The sequence below is a fragment of the Rissa tridactyla genome, chromosome 1 (assembly GCF_028500815.1).
Source record: "Rissa tridactyla isolate bRisTri1 chromosome 1, bRisTri1.patW.cur.20221130, whole genome shotgun sequence".
Classification (NCBI taxonomy): domain Eukaryota; kingdom Metazoa; phylum Chordata; class Aves; order Charadriiformes; family Laridae; genus Rissa; species Rissa tridactyla.
This window is the reverse complement of record NC_071466.1, coordinates 103,758,784-103,779,473: the sequence shown is the minus strand read 5'-3', so window position 1 is coordinate 103,779,473 and position 20,690 is coordinate 103,758,784. Positions and strand designations below refer to the sequence as shown.

The following is a 20,690-nucleotide window of genomic DNA, read 5'->3' as shown; positions in this document are numbered from 1 at the left end:
CCCCCTCCCCCCGGAAGCCAGACGGGTGCTGGCGCTCTATGGCTTTTGCTGGGGGCTAGAGCGCCCCCCCCCCCCCCCCCCCCCCCCCCGTCCGCCGTCGTCCTGCGACGTCATCCGTTAGAGGGCAGCCAATCGCGAGAGGGCGTATAGCGAGGACGTCAGCACGGGCCCTCGGCCTCTGGTTGCTGCGGTGCCTTGTGGGATATTGGAGGCCTCGCGTCTGGGCAGGAAGGGAAAGCGGAGCGCGGCGGCGGGGGAAGTGGGGGCCGCGGGCCGCCGGTGCCGCAGGGCTGTCATGGCGACTAATATCGAGCAGATTTTTCGGTCCTTCGTGGTTAGCAAATTCCGGGAGATCCAGGAAGAGCAGCAGCAGCACGACGGGTAAACGAGCCTGCCTGGGGCGAGGCGGCGCAGCCGGGGCCTACCGCGCGGGGAGAGGAGGGGAAGGGCCGGAGGGAGGCGGGCCGCGGCCTGGGGCACCTGGCGGGTCGTTTCGGCGTCAACATGTCGGGGCCCCGGGGGCTCGCGCCCTTGCGAGCGCCTTGAGCGAAAACACGGCGGGAAGGGAGGGAAGGGGGGGGGGGAGGGGAGAAGGAGGGCGGAGGGGCGGGCTTTCGCACGCCTTGTTGGCTGGCCAGCGCGCCCCCGTTTTCGGCGTTGGTCCCTTGTGTCGGGGTAAGAGGGGAACGGGGGAGCGTCTTGTGCGATTCATCTTAACTGATCTTGCTACATTTAAGCTCGCTTAGTTTTTTTTTTTCCCCAGCCTTATCTCGCAAAGTAAGCAAAGTCTGATGGAGAAAAGTGAGTGATGGGTGCTTATTTTGTGAGGGGAGCCAATACAACTTCTTACATAAAAGTACGGGGAGTGTGGCATATTCGAGAACATGTTTTCCTCCCTTGTGCCTGATACTCAGTTATCACAACGTCTTCTGTTGTGATTAAGTGGAAGCTAATCAATAGGTAGATGTTTCACTAACAGCATGGCTTCTTCAGGAGGCTAAAATACTGTTTTGAAGGGTTGAGTATAATAAATGCTTATGAATTTAAAAAAAAAAAGTCAAAAAAGGCTCAAATTTGCTTGTATTATGTTGATATTTTTTTTGGTTAGTGGAAAGGTAGAAGGCCAGCCCAATGGTGACACAATCCCAGCTGAGCAAGCCAATCCTTCAGATGACACTGGTGCTGGTGCTGGGAGTCGTCAGAATGATCAGATAGTGCAGAAAATAGAGGAAGTGCTCTCTGGAGCCCTTGATACAGAGCTGCAGTGCAAATCAGGTAAATGAAAACACATTTGGCAAGTACGTTGTTTCAGAGGCTTGTTGTAGTGCTTAAAATTTAATCAGTTTAACAGAGATGAAAAATACTTCTTGGTACTGCTCCTCTCACCGAGCTTCGTCTGAAAAGTTGTATGTTTATTGTAATGTTTGTTAAGTTTTGTATTTTTTTTTCCTACTGTCATCTGCAACCGTAGATGGACGGAGAAATACATAACTTAAAAATTGAAGCTGGTTATTATATGAAAGTATTGCTTAGTGTGTGAAAAAGTTACTTTCTTTTCTCTCCATTACAATAATGCTAAAATGTATAAATGATTTTTCTCTAGATATAATTGTGCTTTATTCTGTATTTATCTACTCCAGGGTCTCAATGAGCAGTTCTTACTAACAAAGATAGTACTGATGGGTAGAAGCATTGTTTGTTGTGTTGTTTTGGATTGGTTTACAAGATTATTCCTAAAAATCATTTATTAGAATTCAGAACTGTATGATTATCTCTTCTGTCAGAGTAAGATGTTTGGTTGTTGAATAATGCACTTACCTTTAAAATGTAGATACTCAGATTGCAATCTTCCAAAGGTTAAGAAATTTTTGTGTAACAATCTCATAACTTCAGTAAATTAGTAGAGTTATTACTCCAAAGAGTTGCATGAGTATCCCTTCTCAAGGGACTAGTCCTTTCTGTAAGATTTCTGTATCAGGAGAGTTAGTGACATAAAGGCTCTAATTATTGCATTTCTAATTTTTCGGAGTTGAAACATAGGTGACTGCGATGTGCTTGGTAAGTATAGTTCTAGAGTGATTTGTCTTTTTTTTAGGAGGCAGTGTAGGAAATTGTTTATTTCAGAGATTCTTTTTTTGCAAGGTTTTGGAATTGCCTCTTCTTTCTTTTATGCACAGTGGCTTGTTTACCTTGCACTTTCAACAGTCGTTCAGTTATGCTGTACAAGCAGCACTTTAGGCTGGCATCTGTTTTTTTTTATTTTTGTTTTTCTATCGTGGAAGAATGAGGCGAGCTAACATGGTAATAAATGAGACTTATTAACCTGGAAGTTAATGAACTTAACCTATGGTAAACCTTCCCACTGTTCATATCTGGAAAGGAGTTAACATTGCTGTTGGACAACAGAGATTATCTGAAAAAGCAGTGTAGAAAAGGTCATTTGACTCTGCTTCATTATCCTTTTCATTGCATTCACAAGAGTGTTGGTGGAAACACTATTTTTTGTTAAAGTGTTTATTCTACGTAAATGTATGTGCTTAAAACTGTCTAAGATACTTGTTTATGGAATCTAAAGTCACGTTCATTTAATAGTATTGCAATTACCAAGAGTTTATGAATGATTTTGTATTGTTTTAAGATACTTAAAAGAGTATGCTTTGTGATCACAGCCAGATTATAATTGGAGAATCCATATTGTTGCACTGGCCAGTGTAAATAATCATTGAGGATAACATGCAAGCACACTTGATATATAGTTCATGTTTAAGAGAAATTATAACAAATTGTTTTTAATAGAAATGCATTTCTCATGAAAACATAGCACTAGATCCAAAGAAGGGCAAGAACCTAACAGGGGTTAAATGCAGAGGGAAATGAGGTATAGAATTAAAAGAAGGTGATTGAAACATTAGTCATCATCTTTTCTTTCCCCCTCAGTGATTGCTTGTCTCTGCAGTCACCCGAATTTATTTTTTACTTTCTTGTTTGAAGCAAAAATTCAATTAGGTATTTGGAGGTCTGCAATTGCTTGTGGCAGCTGCAGTCCAGTCTGAGCAGCTGGTGGCCTATGATGCCTTCAAGTTTTTTTGGGATTGGGGAAGTAGATGCTGTTTCCCCAAATTTGCTTGAAGAACTTAGTCTGTGAGGAACTTAATCAGTAAATATGCTTCGATAATTTCTGACGCACTAGTAGTACTGGGCTCACTCACAGGTTAAAGCATAGTAGAGGATAATGGGCTGATCACATTTTGTACAATAAGGATAGCACCACTTAGATAATTTACTTGGAAAATGGGATTTCTTGTTTCACTTCTGTGTGCAGCTTTGTGTAGTTTTAAAGCACATTTCCAGCCTCCTGGAAGAATGCACTACCCAGTTGAATATAGGTGGAATGACATCCACGTACTTCCTGGAACGAGTGATGTTCCCACTGGACCTGCATTACTGACCAAGAAGATTTATTAACCTTTTGAGAAAAATTGGCTTACTTTTATTTAAAGTGACTCCTGAGAGGAAGGGTGAGAGGGCTGAAAGGGCAGTGTGGGCTATTTGTGTAAGATAGTTTAGTGAGGAAGGCATGGGTTTCAAGTCTGAATTTTTTGTACCTCTGTCTGTGTACTTGGTCACTGGTCTAAAAGAATTTTTAAAATGTAGTTTTAATAACATTTACAAGGAATATATCATTTTTTCTAGATGTAGACAAAAATACTGTGAAAAATAGTACTCAGTCTACAAAAAGAAGCTCCACTGGTGAAGATGAAATTCCTAGGAAAAAATCCAAGAAGAACAAGAAGCACAAAAGTAAGAAGAAGAAGAAAAAGAAGAAGAAAAGGAAGAAAGAGAAGAAGCATAAAAAACAGCCAAAGGAGTCGAAGTTGAGCACACGTCATGGAGATCATGCAGACTTGCAGCCTGCTTCTCAGTTGATGCCAGAGAAATCAAGCTCCAAGTTAAGTGTACAGCATGGAGGATCTGGAGATGCAAATCTGTCTGTCCACATGCAACCAGAAGAACTGTGCTTAAAAGCCAGTGGGGAGCTTGATAGGCAAGCTCTAGGACTTACTTCTCATTCAATAACTGGTTCTCAGCAATCTACAGAAAATCTTGGAAGTGAGAAGGGGACTTTGTGTGCAACAAATCCTCCATTTAATATAGAAGGCAGCCAGTCTGTTATCCCAGAAAATGCTAGTATAACTCAAACTAGAATTTGCACTAGAGAAGAACAAATAAAACAGTCTCATGAATCTATTTATCCTATAGCTATTCATGCAAGTGAAAAGGATGTTCTTGTTGATACTGGACATGATACTTCGTCTAGCATCCCATTGGGAGTTGCCAATAAAACTGAAATTCAGAAAGATTCGTCAGCAACTGTAGCTTCAGAGGTAATAGAAGCACTAAAAGTTTCAGAAGTTATTCTGGAATCTAAAGGCACTGGGGAAGTAAGAGCTTTGGATACAGTTCTTGAGTCTGAGACTATGGAGGTGTTGGAATATTCAGAAGCATCTCTACAATCTATGGCACAGGCGGGAGCAAAAGAGTTAGAAGCAGCTGCAGAATCTGTGTCTTTGGCAAGTGATGTCACAACAATTCCTGCAAATCAGGTGGGTCTGAATACTGTGAACGTAGCTCACGTGCCTGTTGCCGTGGAAGAAGTGAAAATTCCAGAAGCAACTGAAGAATCTCTGCATATGGGAAATGTGAAAAATGTGGAAAGATCGTTGGAATTAGGGGGTGCGAAGCCCTCAGTTATATCTGATCATCTGAGAGTGACACAGTGCAGCCCCATGGAGGGTTCAAGTGTCTTGAAGGCAGATGTGTCTTTGCAACATCCTTTTAAAATACCTGCAGCGACTGCTGTGACCCAGGTGGAAATAAAAAGTGCCAAAATACTCCTGGGATCAGGAGCTGTTACAGAAGTGAAGGGTATTGAACTAGCTAGAGGCTCTAGCTCAGTCAAAGAGGCTCAAGAATGTCTGCAAGTTGAAGTAGTCAAAGATGTGGAAGGTACCACTGACCCTGCAACAGTGCTGAATGCCTCAGGAGTGTTCCTACAACCTCAAGTCTTGACAGAAACAAGAAGTGTGGATAGAATCGAGCAATCTGCACTTCCGGCGGAATTAACAGATGTAAATGTGGCTGCAGATGCAAAAGGTTTAAGAGCAACTCAAGAACCTGTAGCGGTTGTGCAGACCTTCATTCCCCAAACAACTCCAGAAATCCAGATGGTGGAGGGTTTTAAAGGTCCACGAGCAACTGTGGAAGCTACAGCACTAACAGGAGTAAAAGGTCGAGAAACAAGCCAAGCTACTCTGCAGCTGGAAAATACTAATACTTCAAAAATTTCAGGATCTACTCTCAAGCCTGTAGCTGTAACAGAGTCAAAAGATTCAGAAGGTACTTCGTTACTGAGGCAACCAGAGGAACTGAGAGTATTAAGATCTGAGAGTGAATCAAATGTGAGAGGTTTGGAAGCAATTTCCCTATCTTTGCAAACGGAAGGTGTGAAAGCTTCAGAAGAATCTGTGCTTTGTAGGTCTGTAGCTAGAGGCTTAGCAGCCACGCTAGATTCAACAGCGGTGTCAAAAGGTTCAGAAATGAATCTAGGTAGTATGGCAGGAGTAGAAGCAGGCTCGGAGGCCAGTCACCGAGCCATTGGATCTGCGAGACCAATGAAAAGTTTGGAAACAACTATAGGGCCTGTAGCAGTAACAGAAAGGACTCTTGAATCTGTGGTTGCATCTGTAAGCATGGAACCAGTTAAAGAGTCTGAGACATTAGCAGGAATGATACATTTGAAAACCACAGCAGAAACAGTTGTAGAACCCCTTGGTGCAAGCAGAACAGGGAATTCCATCGTTTCGCATTCTCAGGTCATGACACATACGGGAACCTCACAAACTGAGGTGGTGGGGGACATAAAGGATTCTGAACCAGCTACCAGTTCTGCCACCGTAGAAGTGAGAGGTTTAGGCAACTTGTTGGAAGTTGCAGAGGTGAAAGATGTGGAAGCGAGATCAAAAACTTCACACTTAACACAGATGAAAAATTTGGAAATGGTTGTGGGATCTGAAGCAAGTTCAAAATCTGTACGGGAACAAACAGTAGGTCATTCACAAGCAGTATTAGAGTCTTTGCTCAGAGTGGAAGAAAAAGCTATGGCATCAGAAATAGTGACAGAAGTGAGAAACTTGAAAGGAACTTTAGAATCTCAGATTTTGACAGATGTGAGAACTCAGGGACCTACTGTTGAGTATATAATTGCAACAAGGAGGACAGGCATGCAAAAAAATGAGCCCTCACTTAGTAATGTAAAAGTTTTGGAAGAAGCTTCAGAAACAGAGAAAGTAATGAAAGCAAAATATTTGGAGCCAGCATCAGAAGATAGAGAATTGAGGTTGTTGGAAAGTATGAAAGAGTCTGCGACAGTAGAGGTGAAAGGTTCTGAAGCAGTTGAAGAGCCTGAGGTACACATGGATATCCAAGGTTTGGAAGCTTCCCAGAAGTTTGGAAACGTTGGGGTGGTGAATGTTTTAGAGGATGCTTCAGAAGCTGTTCCAGAATCTTTTCACACTGAAAAACAAGAGCATCTGCAAGTAGTACTAGAAGCAAAACCTGCTGCAGAATGGGAGAGCACAGAAGAGGCACCAGAAGTCTTGAGTGCTGCTGAAATGAGATCTTCTGAACCAGTTCCAAAAACAGGCGACATGAAAGATATGGAAGCAATGCCGGAACATGAAGTGGCAGCAGAAGTACAATATGCAGAAGGAGTGCAGGGTCAGCAGATGGAGGATGTGAATGTTCCAGGTCAAGCTCTTGAATGTGAGATACTGGTTGAGAAGAAAGATGCAGAGCAAATTCAAGCATCTGAGCCTTTAATAGCAGAAACAGTTTTTAGTTCTTCACATGCAGCAGATGAAAAAGATTCAGCAGGGACTCCTGAATTCGAAATAATTGGAGACACAAAACAGTTGGAAGCAGCTCCAGCTCACATTGCAGAAACAGAAGATTTGGAAACTGCACCTCTTCCTGAGACTGTTGTAGGGCTGAAAGATGCAGAAGCAGATGGAGGGTTGGAGGCAGAGACAAAAGATTTGGAAGCAGTTCCAGTACCTGAGACCGTTACAGAAGCAGTTCCAGTACTTGCGGCAGAGGCAAGTCAGTCAGAAGTCATTCCACCGGCTGAGGCTGTCAAAGAAGCCACTCCAGAACAGGAGTCAGAGAAAAGAGATTCAGAAACATCCGATGTGCAACCTGATGTGGCGGCACGGATGAAGGAGACTCTGATGAGACTTGAGAAAGTTATGGAAAAAAGCAGCCATAGAAGCAGTGATAAAAAGCATGATGCAAAGAAACAAAAAAGGAGTCGCTCCAAGTCTCAGTCCAGGTCTAGGAAGCGGAAGAAAAAATCAAGGTCGCGTTCTACTTCCAGGCGTTTGACCTCTAAAAGAGCACGTTCTAGGAGCAGAAACCATTCAGATTCCAGAAAAAAACATTCCAAATCTAGATCCAGATCTGTGGAGAAGAGAGAGAGAAGAGTGTCTTCCCGGAGGTCCAGGCGCAGACGTTCCAGGTCATCTGACCGTTACAGGTCTAAGTCCAGATCAGCAGAAAAGAGAGGGAGGTCCAGACGTAGACGTTCCAGGTCGTCTGACCACTACAGGTCTAAATCCAGATCAGTGGAAAAACGCCTGTCCTCCCGAAGGTCCAGACGTAGACGTTCCAGGTCTTCTGACCGCTACAGGTCCAAGTCCAGGTCAGTGGAAAAGCGACTGTCGTCTCGAAGGTCTGGGCGCCGACGTTCCAGGTCTTCTGACCGCTACAGGTCTAAGTCTAGGTCAGTGGAAAAGCGACTGTCGTCTCGAAGGTCTGGGCGCCGACGTTCCAGGTCTTCTGACCGCTACAGGTCTAAGTCCAGGTCAGTGGAAAAGCGACTGTCGTCTCGAAGGTCTGGGCGCCGACGTTCCAGGTCTTCTGACCGCTACAGGTCTAAATCACGGTCAGTGGAAAAGAGACTGTCCTCCCGAAGGTCTGGGCGCCGACGTTCCAGGTCTTCTGACCGCTACAGGTCTAAATCACGGTCAGTGGAAAAGAGGGGGAGCAGGTTGTCCTCCTGGAGATCCCGCCGCAGACGTTCCAGGTCCTCTGACCGTTCTAAATCAAGATCCAGGTCTTCAGAAAAGAGAGGGGGCAAAGAATACTCATGGAGGTTCAGACATAGGGGGTCTGGTTCCTCCGATCGTTCGAAATCTAGGTCAAGATCTGTAGAGAAGAGAGGTCGGAAGGCATCTCTGCGGAGGTCTAAACGTCAGCGCTCAAAGTCCTCTGACCGGTACAAGTCTAGATCCAGATCAGTAGAAAAAAGAGATCGAAAGCAATCATCGCGAAAGTCTAAACGTCAGCGCTCAAAGTCTTCTGACCGTTACAAGTCTAGATCCAAATCAGTGGAAAAAAAGAAGGAGTCATCACGAAAATCTAAGCGTCGCCGATCAAAATCTTCTGAACGTTACAAGTCTAGGTCTAGGTCTGTTGAAAAAAAACGCAAGGAGTCTTCAAAAAAATCCAAACGGAAACGGTCCAAGTCCTCTGATAGTGTTAAGTCAAGGTCCAAGTCTATAGAAAAAAGAGAGAATAAGTTATCCTCAGTAAAGTGCAGTAGCAAGCATGTGGACTCCTCTGAACTCACAGAGTCAACCAAATGTCTTGATAAAGTAGATGTTCCTGAACCTTCTGTTGCAAGTGAAGGCAGCTCTAAATCCTCTAATGGTCCCACATCAGTAGCTTTGTCTGTTGAAGGAATAAATGGCCCAGAGCTGCCACCAACATCTGAAAGTGGATTTTCCCAAACTTTTGATAGTCTTGAGAAAAGTTCCTCATCTGTTGAAAAAACAGTGGGTCTGCAGCCTTCTGTGATGTCTGAACTTGATAGCTCCAAAACCCCAGATGACCAGGAATTGAGATCCGTGCCTGTGGAAGAAACACAGGTTTCAGAGCTTCCTGTGACATCTGAAAATGGATCAGCGGAAAAAGCAGTGTCTCTGGAGTCTTCATCACTACCTGAACTTACATACTCCACATCCAAGTCAAGATCATCATCTGTCGAAAAAAGTGGAGATCCAGAAACTTCTTTGGTAATGCAATTTCAGCACTTTGCATCCCATGAAAATGAGTCAAGATCTACCTCTCTCAAAGAAATAGAGGGTCCAGAGCCTCTTCTGACACTTCAAAGTGGATGCTCTGTATCTTCTGATGATTACAAGACAATCTCCTCATCATCTGGAAGAATAGAGGTTCAGGGATCTTCTCTGATGTCTGAAAGTGTACCGTCTGACTTGTCCGAGGGTCATGAATTGAGACATATCCCCGGTGAAAAACAAGAGCTTCAGAATTTTTTGCAAGTACCTGAAAGTGAATCTTCCAAGTTGGCTGACAGCCCTGAGTCAAGGTCACTACCATTTGAAACAGTAGAGGCTCAAAAATCTTTTCAGGCACCTGAAGTTACATGCTCTGCGTTCCCTGATGTCTCTGAATCATCCTCCTTGCCTATTGAAAAGGGACAGATGCGTGAGCCTTCTCTGGTTTCTGACAGTGGATGCTTCAGGTCTCCTGACGGACATGAGTTAGGATCCAGCTTTGCTCCACAAATAAATGAGTTTCCATTGATGCCTGAAGGTGGGTCTTTCAGGTCACCTGATGGAAATGACCAAAGATCTTTATCTGTTGAAAAAGTAAAGGCTCCAGCTGTTTCCCTAACATCTGAGTGTGGTCCTGTTGAGGTCTCGGGTGACGTCATTGCAGTGTCATCTTTTGAAAAAATGCAGGAGGTTGCATTCACAACTGTTCATGAGTCCAGATCATCCGTTGACAAAGATTTAGATGGTCCGACACTTTCACAAGTACTTGAAGTTGACTGCTGTGAATCTTCTGAAATGCCTGAATCGAGATACCTGCCTGCTGGAAAAATAGAGGGCACAGGATCTTTCTTGGTGTCTAAAAATGTAATTCCTGTGTGCCATGATGGCCATATATCAAGACACAATTACTTTGAGAAAACAGAAGGTGCAGAACTGTCATTGGCATCTGAGCTTAGGTGTTCTGCCTTCCCTGAAGGCTATAAATTGACATCCACTGCAGTTGACAAAGTGGAGTTACAGAAGCCACTGGAAGGTGGGTTCTCTGAGTCTGCTGATGTTTGTGAATCAGTAAGCACACCTACTGAAAAAGTGCAGGCCCCAGTGACTTCTTTGACATCTGAAGATGGGCTTTTCGTGTTGCATGACAGTCATGAATTGACACCTATCCCTGCTGAAAAAGTAGAGGTGCAAAAGCCATCTTTGCCATCTGAACTGAAATGCATTGCATCCCCTGATGGCCACAAACTGAGATCTGCTTATGATGAAGAAATACAAGTGCAGGAGACACCTCTGGTACTGGAAAGCAGATGTTCTGTTTCTGCTGATGGTCATGTGTTGACATCCACCCCTTTTGAAAAAGTTGAGGTAGAGGAGCCTTCTCAAATAGCTGGAAATGAATACAGAGTAGGGCTTGATGGCCCGGAGTTAACATCAACCCCTGCTGAAAAAACAGAGATACAGGAACTTTATCAGATGTCTGAAGACAGATGTTCAGTGTCCATTGAGAGCCAGGAGTTGCGGTCACCCCCTGTTGAAAAGATACAAGTGCAAGAGCCTGCTCTCATGTCTGAAAATGAATATGCTGTATCTTGGGAGGGCCAGGAGTTGAGATCTAGCTCTCCTGAAAAGGTAGAGATGCAGGAGGCTTCTGTAGTACCTGACGATGAATATACTGTGTCTTCTGAAGGTCACAAATTGCCATCTTCCCTTGCTGAAAAAACAGAGGTACAGGAGTGTTCTCTGCTGTCTGAAAATGAATATGCTGTATCTCTTGAGGGCCGGGAGATGACAGCCATCCCTGCTGAAAAAGAGGTGCAGGAGCCTTCTCTGACATCCAACAGTGAATATACCATCTTCCCTGAACGCGAAGGATTACAGTCTACCCTTGCTGAAAAAATGGTGATGCAGGAGCCTTCACTAATGTCAGACAGTCAATATGCTGCGTCCCCTGAAGGGCAGGAGTTGCTCCCTGCTCTTACTGAAAAAACAGAGGTGCAGGAGTGTGCTTTGCTGTCTGAAAATGAGTATGATGTATCCCCTGAAGGCCATGATTTGAGATCCAGTCCTGCTGAAAAGGAAGAAGTGGAGGAACATTCTGAATCATCTGAAAGTGAAAGTTCAATGTCCACTGATAGTCACGAGTTGCAGTCTACTGTTGTTGAAAAAACAGAGGTGCAGGAGCTGTCTTTGATGTCTGAAGGTGAATGTGCCATGTCCCCTGAAGGTCAGGAACTGCAGTCTAGCCCTGTTGAAAAAGTAGAGGCTGAGGAACCTTCTCTGACATATGAAAATGAACATGCACTGTCCCCTCAAGAGTATGAATCAAGATTGACTCACGCTGAGAAAACAGAGGATATGGATTCTTCTTTCACATCTGAAAATGACCATCTTTTGTCTTTCGAGAGCCAGGAGGTAAGATTCACCCCTATTCGAAAAGCAGATGTGGGTGAGCTTTCTCCAACACCTGAAAATGAACATGCAGCATCCCCTGATGGCCAGGAGTTGAGATTCGCCACTGTTGAAAAAGTAGGCGGTCTTGAACCTTTGACGCTAAATGATAGAGCCTCCATGTCCCCTGATGGCAGTGACTTGAAATCCATCCCTGCTGAAAAAACGGATGATGCAATGCCTTCTTTAATGCATGAAAGTGGGTGCTCCATGTCCCCTGATGGCTACAGTGTGAAATCTGGCCCTGGTGAGGAAACAGGGGATCTAGAGCCCTCTTTGATATCTGAACGTAGACATTCCACATCTTCATATCAGGAAGGTCATGAGCTGAAATCTCCCATGGAGGAAGAGGGTCTGGAGTCCTCTTTGACTTCTGAACATAGAAGGTCTGTGTCCCCTGAGGGCCATGAGCAGAAATCTATAGATGAAGAAATGGATGATCGGGAGCCCTCTTTGGCATCTGAACATAGGCGCTCCATGTCCCCTGATGAGCATGAGTCAAGATCTAGCATTGGTGAAGAAGCAGAGTATCTGGAGCAGCCTTTGACAACAGAACGTAGATCCTCTGTGTCTTCTGATGAGCATGAGTCAAGGTCTACCACTGGTGAAGAGATAGAGGATGCAGAACCCTCATTGGCAGCTGAACGACGAGACTCCACATCTTCTGATGAGCATGAGTCAAGGTCTACCGCTGGTGAAGATATGGAAGATGGGGAGCCCTCTTTGACAGCTGAACGCAGACATTCCACATCCTCTGATGACCGTGAGTCAAGGTCTACAACTGGTGAAGAAATAGAGGATTTGGAACCTTCTTTGGCAGCTGAAGATAGACGCTCCATGTCTCCTGATGGACGTGAGTCAAGGTCAACCACTGGTGAAGAAGCAGAGGACCGGGAGCTCTCATTGACAGCTGAACGTAGGCATTCCACATCCTCAGATGAGCATGAGTCGAGGTCTACTGCTGGTGAAGATGTGGAGGATATGGAACCTTCCTTGACGGCTGAACGAAGAGATTCCACATCATCAGATGATCACGAGTCAAGGTCTACCACTGGTGAAGAAGCAGAGGACATGGAACCCTCTTTGACAACTGAACACAGACGTTCTACATCCCCTGATGGGCGTGAATCGAGGTCTACCACTGGTGAAGAAGCAGATGATGTGGAGACCTCCTTGACAGCTGAACGAAGAGACTCCACGTCGTCAGATGATCATGAATCAAGGTCTACCACTGGTGAAGAGGGTGAGGATGTGGAGCCCTCTTTGGCAGATGAAGATAAACAGGATTCCACACCTCTTGAGAGGTCGGAGGAACAGGACTCTTCCTTTATACATGAAAGTAGGTGTTCTGAGTCTTCCGAACGTGAAAAATCTAGATCCAAATCTGTTGATAAAATATCTGACAAAGAGTCTCCACGAAGATCTATAAGCAGACGCTCAAAGTCTCTTACTCGCCAAAAGAGTCGATCCACATCTGTTGAAAAAGTGGCAGATGGAGAGTCTTCACGGAGATCTAGACGTAGACGTTCCAGGTCTGCTGCTCACCAGAAGAGTAGATCCACATCTATTGAAAAAACAGCAGACAAAGAGTCTTCACGGAGGTCTAGACGTAGACGCTCCAGGTCCGCTGCTCGCCAAAGGAGTCAATCAACATCTGTTGAAAAAGCAGCAGACAAAGAGTCTTCGCGGAGGTCTAGACGTAGGCGCTCCAGGTCCGCTGCTCGCCAACGGAGTCGATCCAAATCTGTTGAAAAAACAGCAGACAAAGAATCTTCACGAAGGTCTAGAAGCAGGCGCTCCAGGTCTTCACAGCGCAGATCCCAGAGGTATGATACAGACTCCCGCTCTAGACGGAATCGCTCCAGATCAGTAACACGGAGAAGAGCATCAAGATCAAAATCTAATCGTCGCTCTCGGTCTAGCTCGTTGTCGCGTTCAAGGCACAGAAGGAGGAGTAGGTCAAGGTCAGCATCAAGAAGGCGACGTTCTTTATCAAGAGACAGGCGTAAGAGATCTCAGAGAAATAGATCAAGATCTACTGACAGAAGAAGAAGAAGATCAGATTCAAGAGATCGTAGAATATCACTCAGATTACGGAGCAGGAGTCGAACACCTATTCGTCAAAGGCGATCAAGGTCAAGAGGAAGAAGACGGAGCTCTAGTAGGTCACCAATTCGACTTCGACGGTCAAGATCTTCAGGGAGACGAAGATACAGCAGATCACCTGATCGTCGTAGGTCGAGGTCATCAGAACGATTTTCCAGCAGGTCACCTAAACGTCTTACAGACTTGGGTGAGTGACAATTTTATTTTCAGTAGTTCCATGCTTAGGTGATACTGTTAGTTTATATAGTCTTATTTTAACATCTCTGTAGCATTCGTAAGGATTTTCTTGGAAGTCGTTTTGTGCATTATTTTTAGGCAATGACTTCCAGTAGGAACTTTTACATTGAAGCTGAATCAATGCTTACCATTTGGATGAAAGCGTATTCAGAGCAGGTTATATCTTTGTTATAGAGCTTTTATACAAAGGTAGTATGTTGCAGCCTCGAGCAACACTTTATTGTAATGGTTAGTAAAGGCCAAGTATTCTGTAAGAAACTTGGGAATTTCTAGTTTTCCTGAGCTCAAATTGGGCATGAAAGAATATTTGAAAGTAAGTGTCAGTTGGAGAGGTCTTAGCTCTGTTGTCAGCTGTAATGCTTGTTTGTCTGCTTCCATTACCCTGTCTTGCCTCTTTCCCATGGTAAGAATTTAATGGGAAGGGAGACTTGTTTCTGATAGTATTCCCAGACACAGCTGATTGGAAAATAAAAAATGCTAATGAACTGCATCTTTTCTCTGATTGGAGGAAGAAAGGCCTTGTAGTTTCCTTAGGTAGTAAGTTACATATGGAGAAAGGAGGTTTTGGGAGACGAGCACTTATGCAGTGTGTTAGGAAACCTCCTTTTGTGGACCTCAGGATCTGATCCTTTAGTCCCGTAACATAAAGTTACCATGGAAGCCCCTCTACCAGTGAAGTATTTTTGTACAGAACATGAGAATTAGTAGGCATCCTTGACTCTGCCTTCATGCTTTGATTGTGCAGCAAGTCTGTATCTGGATACTTTTACTGCTTAAGAGGTAAAGGAATGTTGTCCTTTCAGGATTTTTATAAAGCTTTTATGTTTGCAGAGATAGTGATAACTCATTTGCAAACTGGCAAATCAAATAAAGCATAACTTTATTTTCATTTACTATTTCTGTGATAGGGCCACATGTGCTTATTGCCTTAGTAAAGCAAAATACTGTTTTATTAACAGTTTTGCTTGTAATTGTATTTTATGCAAATGCAGATTTTATTCACTGCTTGTATTTCTCTGCTGGTTAGTTGTAAGTAGCTTTCAGGCTACGTACTGGGGGACTTGGAGACTTCCTCAAGACCTGTAAATGCTTTTCAGAGATGGCTAGAAGTGGAATAGAAATTTGGAATTTATGCTATATAGAAATGACGTAGTATTTCCAATACTAGAATGAATCAGTGAGGTAAAATAGGCAAAGAACTTCTGGGGTTTGGAGGATTTTGAGTGCTGTAATTTGGACTCCCGTGCTTTGTGTTAAATTTGCAGTTTCACTTGTCTGTTGGGTAGACCAAATTTTAACAAGTCCTGAGAAACTAAGTACAGTTTTATTTATCTTCATAGAACATAAAAATGCATGGCATGGGTAAAATCTTTGTTTTGTCTTTGTACTTTGTTTAGTCTGACAGAAATGCTTGCTTATTATTAAAACAAGAATCTGTAAAAATAATAATTTTTCTTTAAAAAAAAAAATATAATTTTTTTTAGACAAGGCTCAGCTACTTGAAATAGCCAAAGCTAATGCAGCGGCCATGTGTGCTAAGTCTGGTGTTCCCTTACCACCAAGCCTGATGCCTTTGTTATCTCAAAAGAAAGACGACAAAGCCAATCAGAAGTCATCAAGAGATACGCTAAAGGAGCTCACAGAGGTAAGCGAAAACAACAGTATTAAACCTGAAAATAAGCAAATTGTTGTTTTGTGACTTGTAGGCAAGCTGTCATTCTGTGTGCTTGGTTAGCATGTAAGCTGGCTGGTGATTTGAGCCCTTATTCTCTACACAGTTCTTTTTAAGTCATCAAAACAGGTATTTTAATTCTGTGGAAATACATGAAATCCAATTCTTTTGCCTTTTTTTTGTTTTGTTTTGATTCTGTTCTAACTTTGTACAAATTGGTAGTTTTCCTTGCAGTCCTGTTAATAAAAACCAAAGCTTTCACTTCTAGTTTTTGGTTCTGGTGGTTTTATTTATTTATAACCTTACTTTAGTTAGTGAATTTCACATTGTTAAATGTTATCTCTGGGTCAAAAATCAAGTGCCCGCTTCACATAGTTCTATATATTTTAATACGCACTCTTAAGATAATTTTAGAAAAAATACTGCTGCTATTCTGTTCCATTGCAGTTCACTTCTACAAATGGGATGTTTTTGTTCTGATTGTGGGGAAAAAAATTGCTATTTGTCCTTTTACTGTAGTAATATCATCTTTTTCAATTTGTTAATTTCCCTGTAGTTTTTTTTCCCCCAGAAACTAGAGAAAATTTGGAATAGGGTGAGGGGGGAGCGGGGAAGTGCTTTTGGATTGGTGTTTTTTGTTTGTGTTTTTGTTTTTTTTTTTAAATTGCATCATCAGCGTGACAGTTCTGAAATACCTGTTGATGGGAATAACATCTGAAATTAAGCAATGTCAAATTGCTGAAAAGTAATCTCTTAGTTGTGCGTGGGCTAGTGGAAGCAGAAGTACTTGTTTGTAAAAAAAGCTGAGATTGTTCAGATACACTGTGCAGACATCTTAAGTGGTTCATGTAACCTGACCAAGATCCAGTGTAGCTAGTGCTAATCTGGAAGCCTAAAACCTGCCCTGCCTTGCCCTTTCCAACTGTGGGAATCTGTTGGACAATGTTCCTGTTCCATTTAATCAAAATTGGCCGCAGAAGCAGCCTAGGCCATTGTTATACGGTAGTGTGCCCAAGAGGAGGACCCTTTCTGGAGCCTGTTCAGCTTCCTGTAAAGTTAGCTGTGTTGTCTTTCCTCTCTGCAGTGTAACCTGCAGACTGGACAGACTGCTTCCAATTAGTTGGGAGCCAACCTAATTAATATAGGTAATACATTTTGTTGATTAGCTTTCCAGATAGTGCAGGCTTTTCCTGTTGCCTGAAGAATGTGCTTCAGTCAATGTTTGGAGGCGTCTTAGCACAGGAGAGTGCAGGAATCTCTTTTTTTTTTTTTTTTTTTTTTTTTAAGGAATGGTGAGAGCAGTGCCGTTAATTGTCTTGATTTTTAGTGATGGAGCTGCCTGTTTGCTCCTTACATGCCAACAATCAAACAGATGTGATTTACATAGTATGAACTTGAATTAGAATGAAATCCGATGATGGCTTCGCTTTACCGGTATTATTTCCTTAAATATTAAGTCCTCAAATGTCTTCTAAATGTACTTTTCACGAATGGGAATGTACTAGACTATAACGTTCTCAAATGCATTTTGGGCTGACTAGGTTATAGTTGCTGCTGGTAAACACTCGGTGCAGATAACCATAATCAGTAAACAGTTTTTCATCATAATATTTGAGCCTCTCTAGAACGTCTTTTTGTTTTCTCCCCCCCTCCCCCCTCCTCCCCCTCCCTGGAGGCTCTCTTCTCATTTGACTGCAATATGCCTATAGCACCTATATGTTTTATATTCAACTTCTGTTGAATATAAAATGGGGGTGCCTTGCATACCTGACCAACATCAAAACATTTCAGAAGAAATCTGAGATCTCGTGGAGGCACTGCTTCTGAGTAGGTCCCTGCATTACCAGTAGAACATAGAATCGTAACTATTAATTCTTAAGTTTTCCTGTGTGGTAGTTTTGTGAGTTATAGTGAAGTTTCTGTCGGATTGCAATATGCTAGTTATGTGGGATGCCAAACAATCGGTGAGTTCCTACTCTGGAATGTTTGCAGCCTTAGACATACGTTCTGCAACTAGAAGTATGTACCAGGTTTTACAGTATACTGCTGAAATTTTATGTCTGTGAAATTATTTGCTGCATGAGTGCCTAGCAAACCTAGGAAGGTGTTTGATAATGTGTGTAAAATGTCAAAAGTGTATATATTGACGGCATCGCTAAAAGATTTACCCAGATTATACCTTCTGCTTTAGAGAAGAAAAACACATTTTTGTAAAAATGTTCTTTTGTATGTTTTGGTTGAAGGTTCAGGTTTATTCAGAGCTGTCATGTCCTCCCCCCCTTTTTTTTTTCTCCTTTTAGAAATGCAAGAAGATTGCTCAAAGCACAGATGATGTGATAGTGAACAAACCTCATGTTTCTGATGAAGAGGAGGAAGAACGTCCTTTCTATAATCATCCTTTTAAGCTCAGTGAACCCAAACCTATTTTTTTCAATTTAAGTGTGAGTACTTCTTTAATTGTCAATATTTTAAAATGTGGTTATTTTTAAATAATGCAAGTAATTTTACAGGAATTAAGCAGAGATCGATAATCTTGGTGAAATTGCATTGGGATATTGTTAAAGTACTCTTGCTACAATAAAAAACTTACCTGCAGTCTATGAAATTTTGGTAGTTCCTATAATTGGATTGAAACTGGTTTGTTGTTTTTTTTTCTTTTCATTAATATCTTTGCCGCTTTTAAAGCTTAAATAATATAAAGAGGATTGGTTTTACTTCACATTTTATTTGCAAAAATACAGTATGAATTTGTAAACAGCACTGGAATTGGAAAATGCTTTTTGTTTAAAAGACAAACACCCCCCACCACCACCCCCCAGCAAAATTCTAAACACATTTTGAGGTGTTTAGATAACACCTAAAATAGGTGATAGATAACACCTAAATAAGAGGATACCATCAGCTTTGTGCAGACTCCAAATCTCGTATGTCTGCTACTTCAGTAGATCTCAAGTGTTCGCTAAAGGAGAAGAACGTAATGTTAGTTTTGAGATTAGCCAATAGAGAAGTAAATGCTGTGTTAAGAATGAGGATCACTGATGTTGCCTGTTACTAAGAGGCTCTAAATGTCCTATTAAGCCCCCTCCTTGGGGGAACTGCTTTTGACTCTGTCAGAGCTTGTATTGACTCTTTCTGGATATGAATATGTTGGAAGGAATAAAATGAGGGAGCATTTCTTTAAATGCACCTGGGATTTGTATGCTTTGAAGCATGGATTAGTTTCTGGGGTTGGTGTTTTTTGTTTTTTTTTTTTTATAGTTGTATCTTTGGGGGGGGGGGGTTGTGCCTGTGAAAGTCTGCTCTGATTTTGCAGCGTATAAAGTACTATCTATCTAGCTATCTATATATATATATAGCTTGTGGTGTACACAAAATGCTGCTATTAAAAAATAATGAAAAACTAGAAAACAAAATGTTGAAAACTGCTTTCTCTCTGTATAGTAATGTAGAGCCTTTTATCATCATGTGGATATCACAGCCATGTGATATTTTATTTTGGAGTTTTCCATTACAAAATGCATGTGTGCCAGATTTAAGATTGTTCTTTTTATGATGGGGTGGAGGGAAAGCACAGAGATTTAATTGTGAGAGTGAGGTTTTGCACATTTTTGGCTGCTGAAGCCAATTTAAGCAATTTTAGCTTCTGTCTGTTTCATCTTATGGTATAGTTTGGTGCTCACTTGTGTGTTTTTAGGGCTGTGCTAAAATGATTTGTTATAAAGGCTTTCAGTTTGATGTTAGTAAGAACAATGACTATTTTATGAAAACTTAATATGAAGTGTACACAGTAAATTGTTTCTTGAAGACATGCTGTGAGTATTGTGTGTTTTCTGTTTTTAACTTTTTCTACTTTTATTTCTTTAAGACTCCCAGCATAAAACCAGCACCACCACCACAACCAAAAAATCAGGTCAGCTTGTCAAAGGAGTTCCCTGTTTCATCTGGGTCTCAACATAGGAAAAAAGAAGCAGATAGTGTCTATGGAGAATGGGTTCCAGTTGAAAAAGGCAAAGACGACGGCAAGGATGATGTTTTCCCCAAACCATCCATTGAGGTAAGGAAGGGAAGGAAAGCATATCATATAAGAAAACCAAAACCATCACCTGGTCAGTCTGCTGTCAAATTGCAGTCTACAAAAAACCCCAAACGCTTACGTAGGTAGTATCCAGCACTTTAATAAGCTAAGTATTTGAACTGCTGTGGTCTTCGAATTTGGTTGCCGTGTTCACATGGGTAATGACAAAAGCAACCTGTACCCATACTGTGTGCTTTTGTCAACTAGTGACTTCTCTGTCTCTAGAATAGAATATAAACTTTTGCTTGAAGGTGAAAAGCAAGTTTCTTGTCCAGTTTCCTGCAGAGGTTAATACCCTAAGTGGAGACTTTCATAATAATGAATTTAATAATAATTAAAATTGTTCTACCAATCTTAGAGCAATAACACTACATTGAAATGTAGTCCATTAAAAATAGGTTTGAAAGTAGTTTCTCAAACTGCGGCTTCATCTGGACGTATCTCGTAATTTTTTAGCTTTACAGTCACATTTTCTCACATAGTTGTCTTCCATGTGGCCTTCCAAAGGAAAATCTAATTGTATGTACAATAAACTAAAAAAAAACCCAAATGTTTTTCCCCTTGAAATGTCTTAAAAAGGATGCTTTGTGGGGTTTTTGTAATTAAGTAAATTAAATATTTAAAACAGATGTAAATTTTTTCAAGTTGATGTTACCTCTCTCCATCTGAAGACTTGTTCTCGTAGCTTTCAAAGTGAATAAACAAAAAAGCCTTGGCATCCATTTCTGATGAAACGATCTCTCCACTTGGTGCTTTTTGTTTTTCAAGAACTTTCTAAGGTTGTACCATTTGCTTCCTGAAGCACAGAAGATATTTTCTTCTGTGTCTAGAGCACCAAAAGCACAGTAAATATAGCTCGTTCAACAGGTATTTTCACGGTATACATCAGAGTTTGACAGTCAGGTACCCAACTCGTCGTTCCCTCAGTGCAGATGGTAACTGCTGTTGGGTCTTTTTATGAACCACTAATAATACAAACATTCTGAAATGCTCGTGCAGAATGTCATTCCCAGTTACT

General features: G+C 42.1%; 1 protein-coding gene across 6 annotated transcripts in view; it reads left to right on the top strand.

Moving 5' to 3' along the window:
- SON (SON DNA and RNA binding protein) overlaps window positions 1-20,690 on the top strand; it is a 38,828-nt gene that overhangs the window by 1,011 nt on the left and 17,127 nt on the right. For 5 of the 6 annotated variants that reach the window (XR_008464567.1, XR_008464566.1, XM_054189247.1 and 2 more), the window contains exons 2-6: window positions 1,109-1,275; window positions 3,694-13,875; window positions 15,410-15,570; window positions 17,898-18,038; window positions 19,463-19,651. Coding sequence is in view for 4 of the 6 variants with exons in the window: in XM_054189247.1 (XP_054045222.1) it covers window positions 1,109-1,275; window positions 3,694-13,875; window positions 15,410-15,570; window positions 17,898-18,038; window positions 19,463-19,651 (10,840 nt within the window). In the remaining 2 variants the exon portion in view is untranslated. Of the gene's footprint in view, window positions 1-182; window positions 382-1,108; window positions 1,276-3,693; window positions 13,876-15,409; window positions 15,571-17,897; window positions 18,039-19,462; window positions 19,652-20,690 lie in introns of those variants that run through there. The other variant, XM_054189248.1, reaches the window with a different exon arrangement.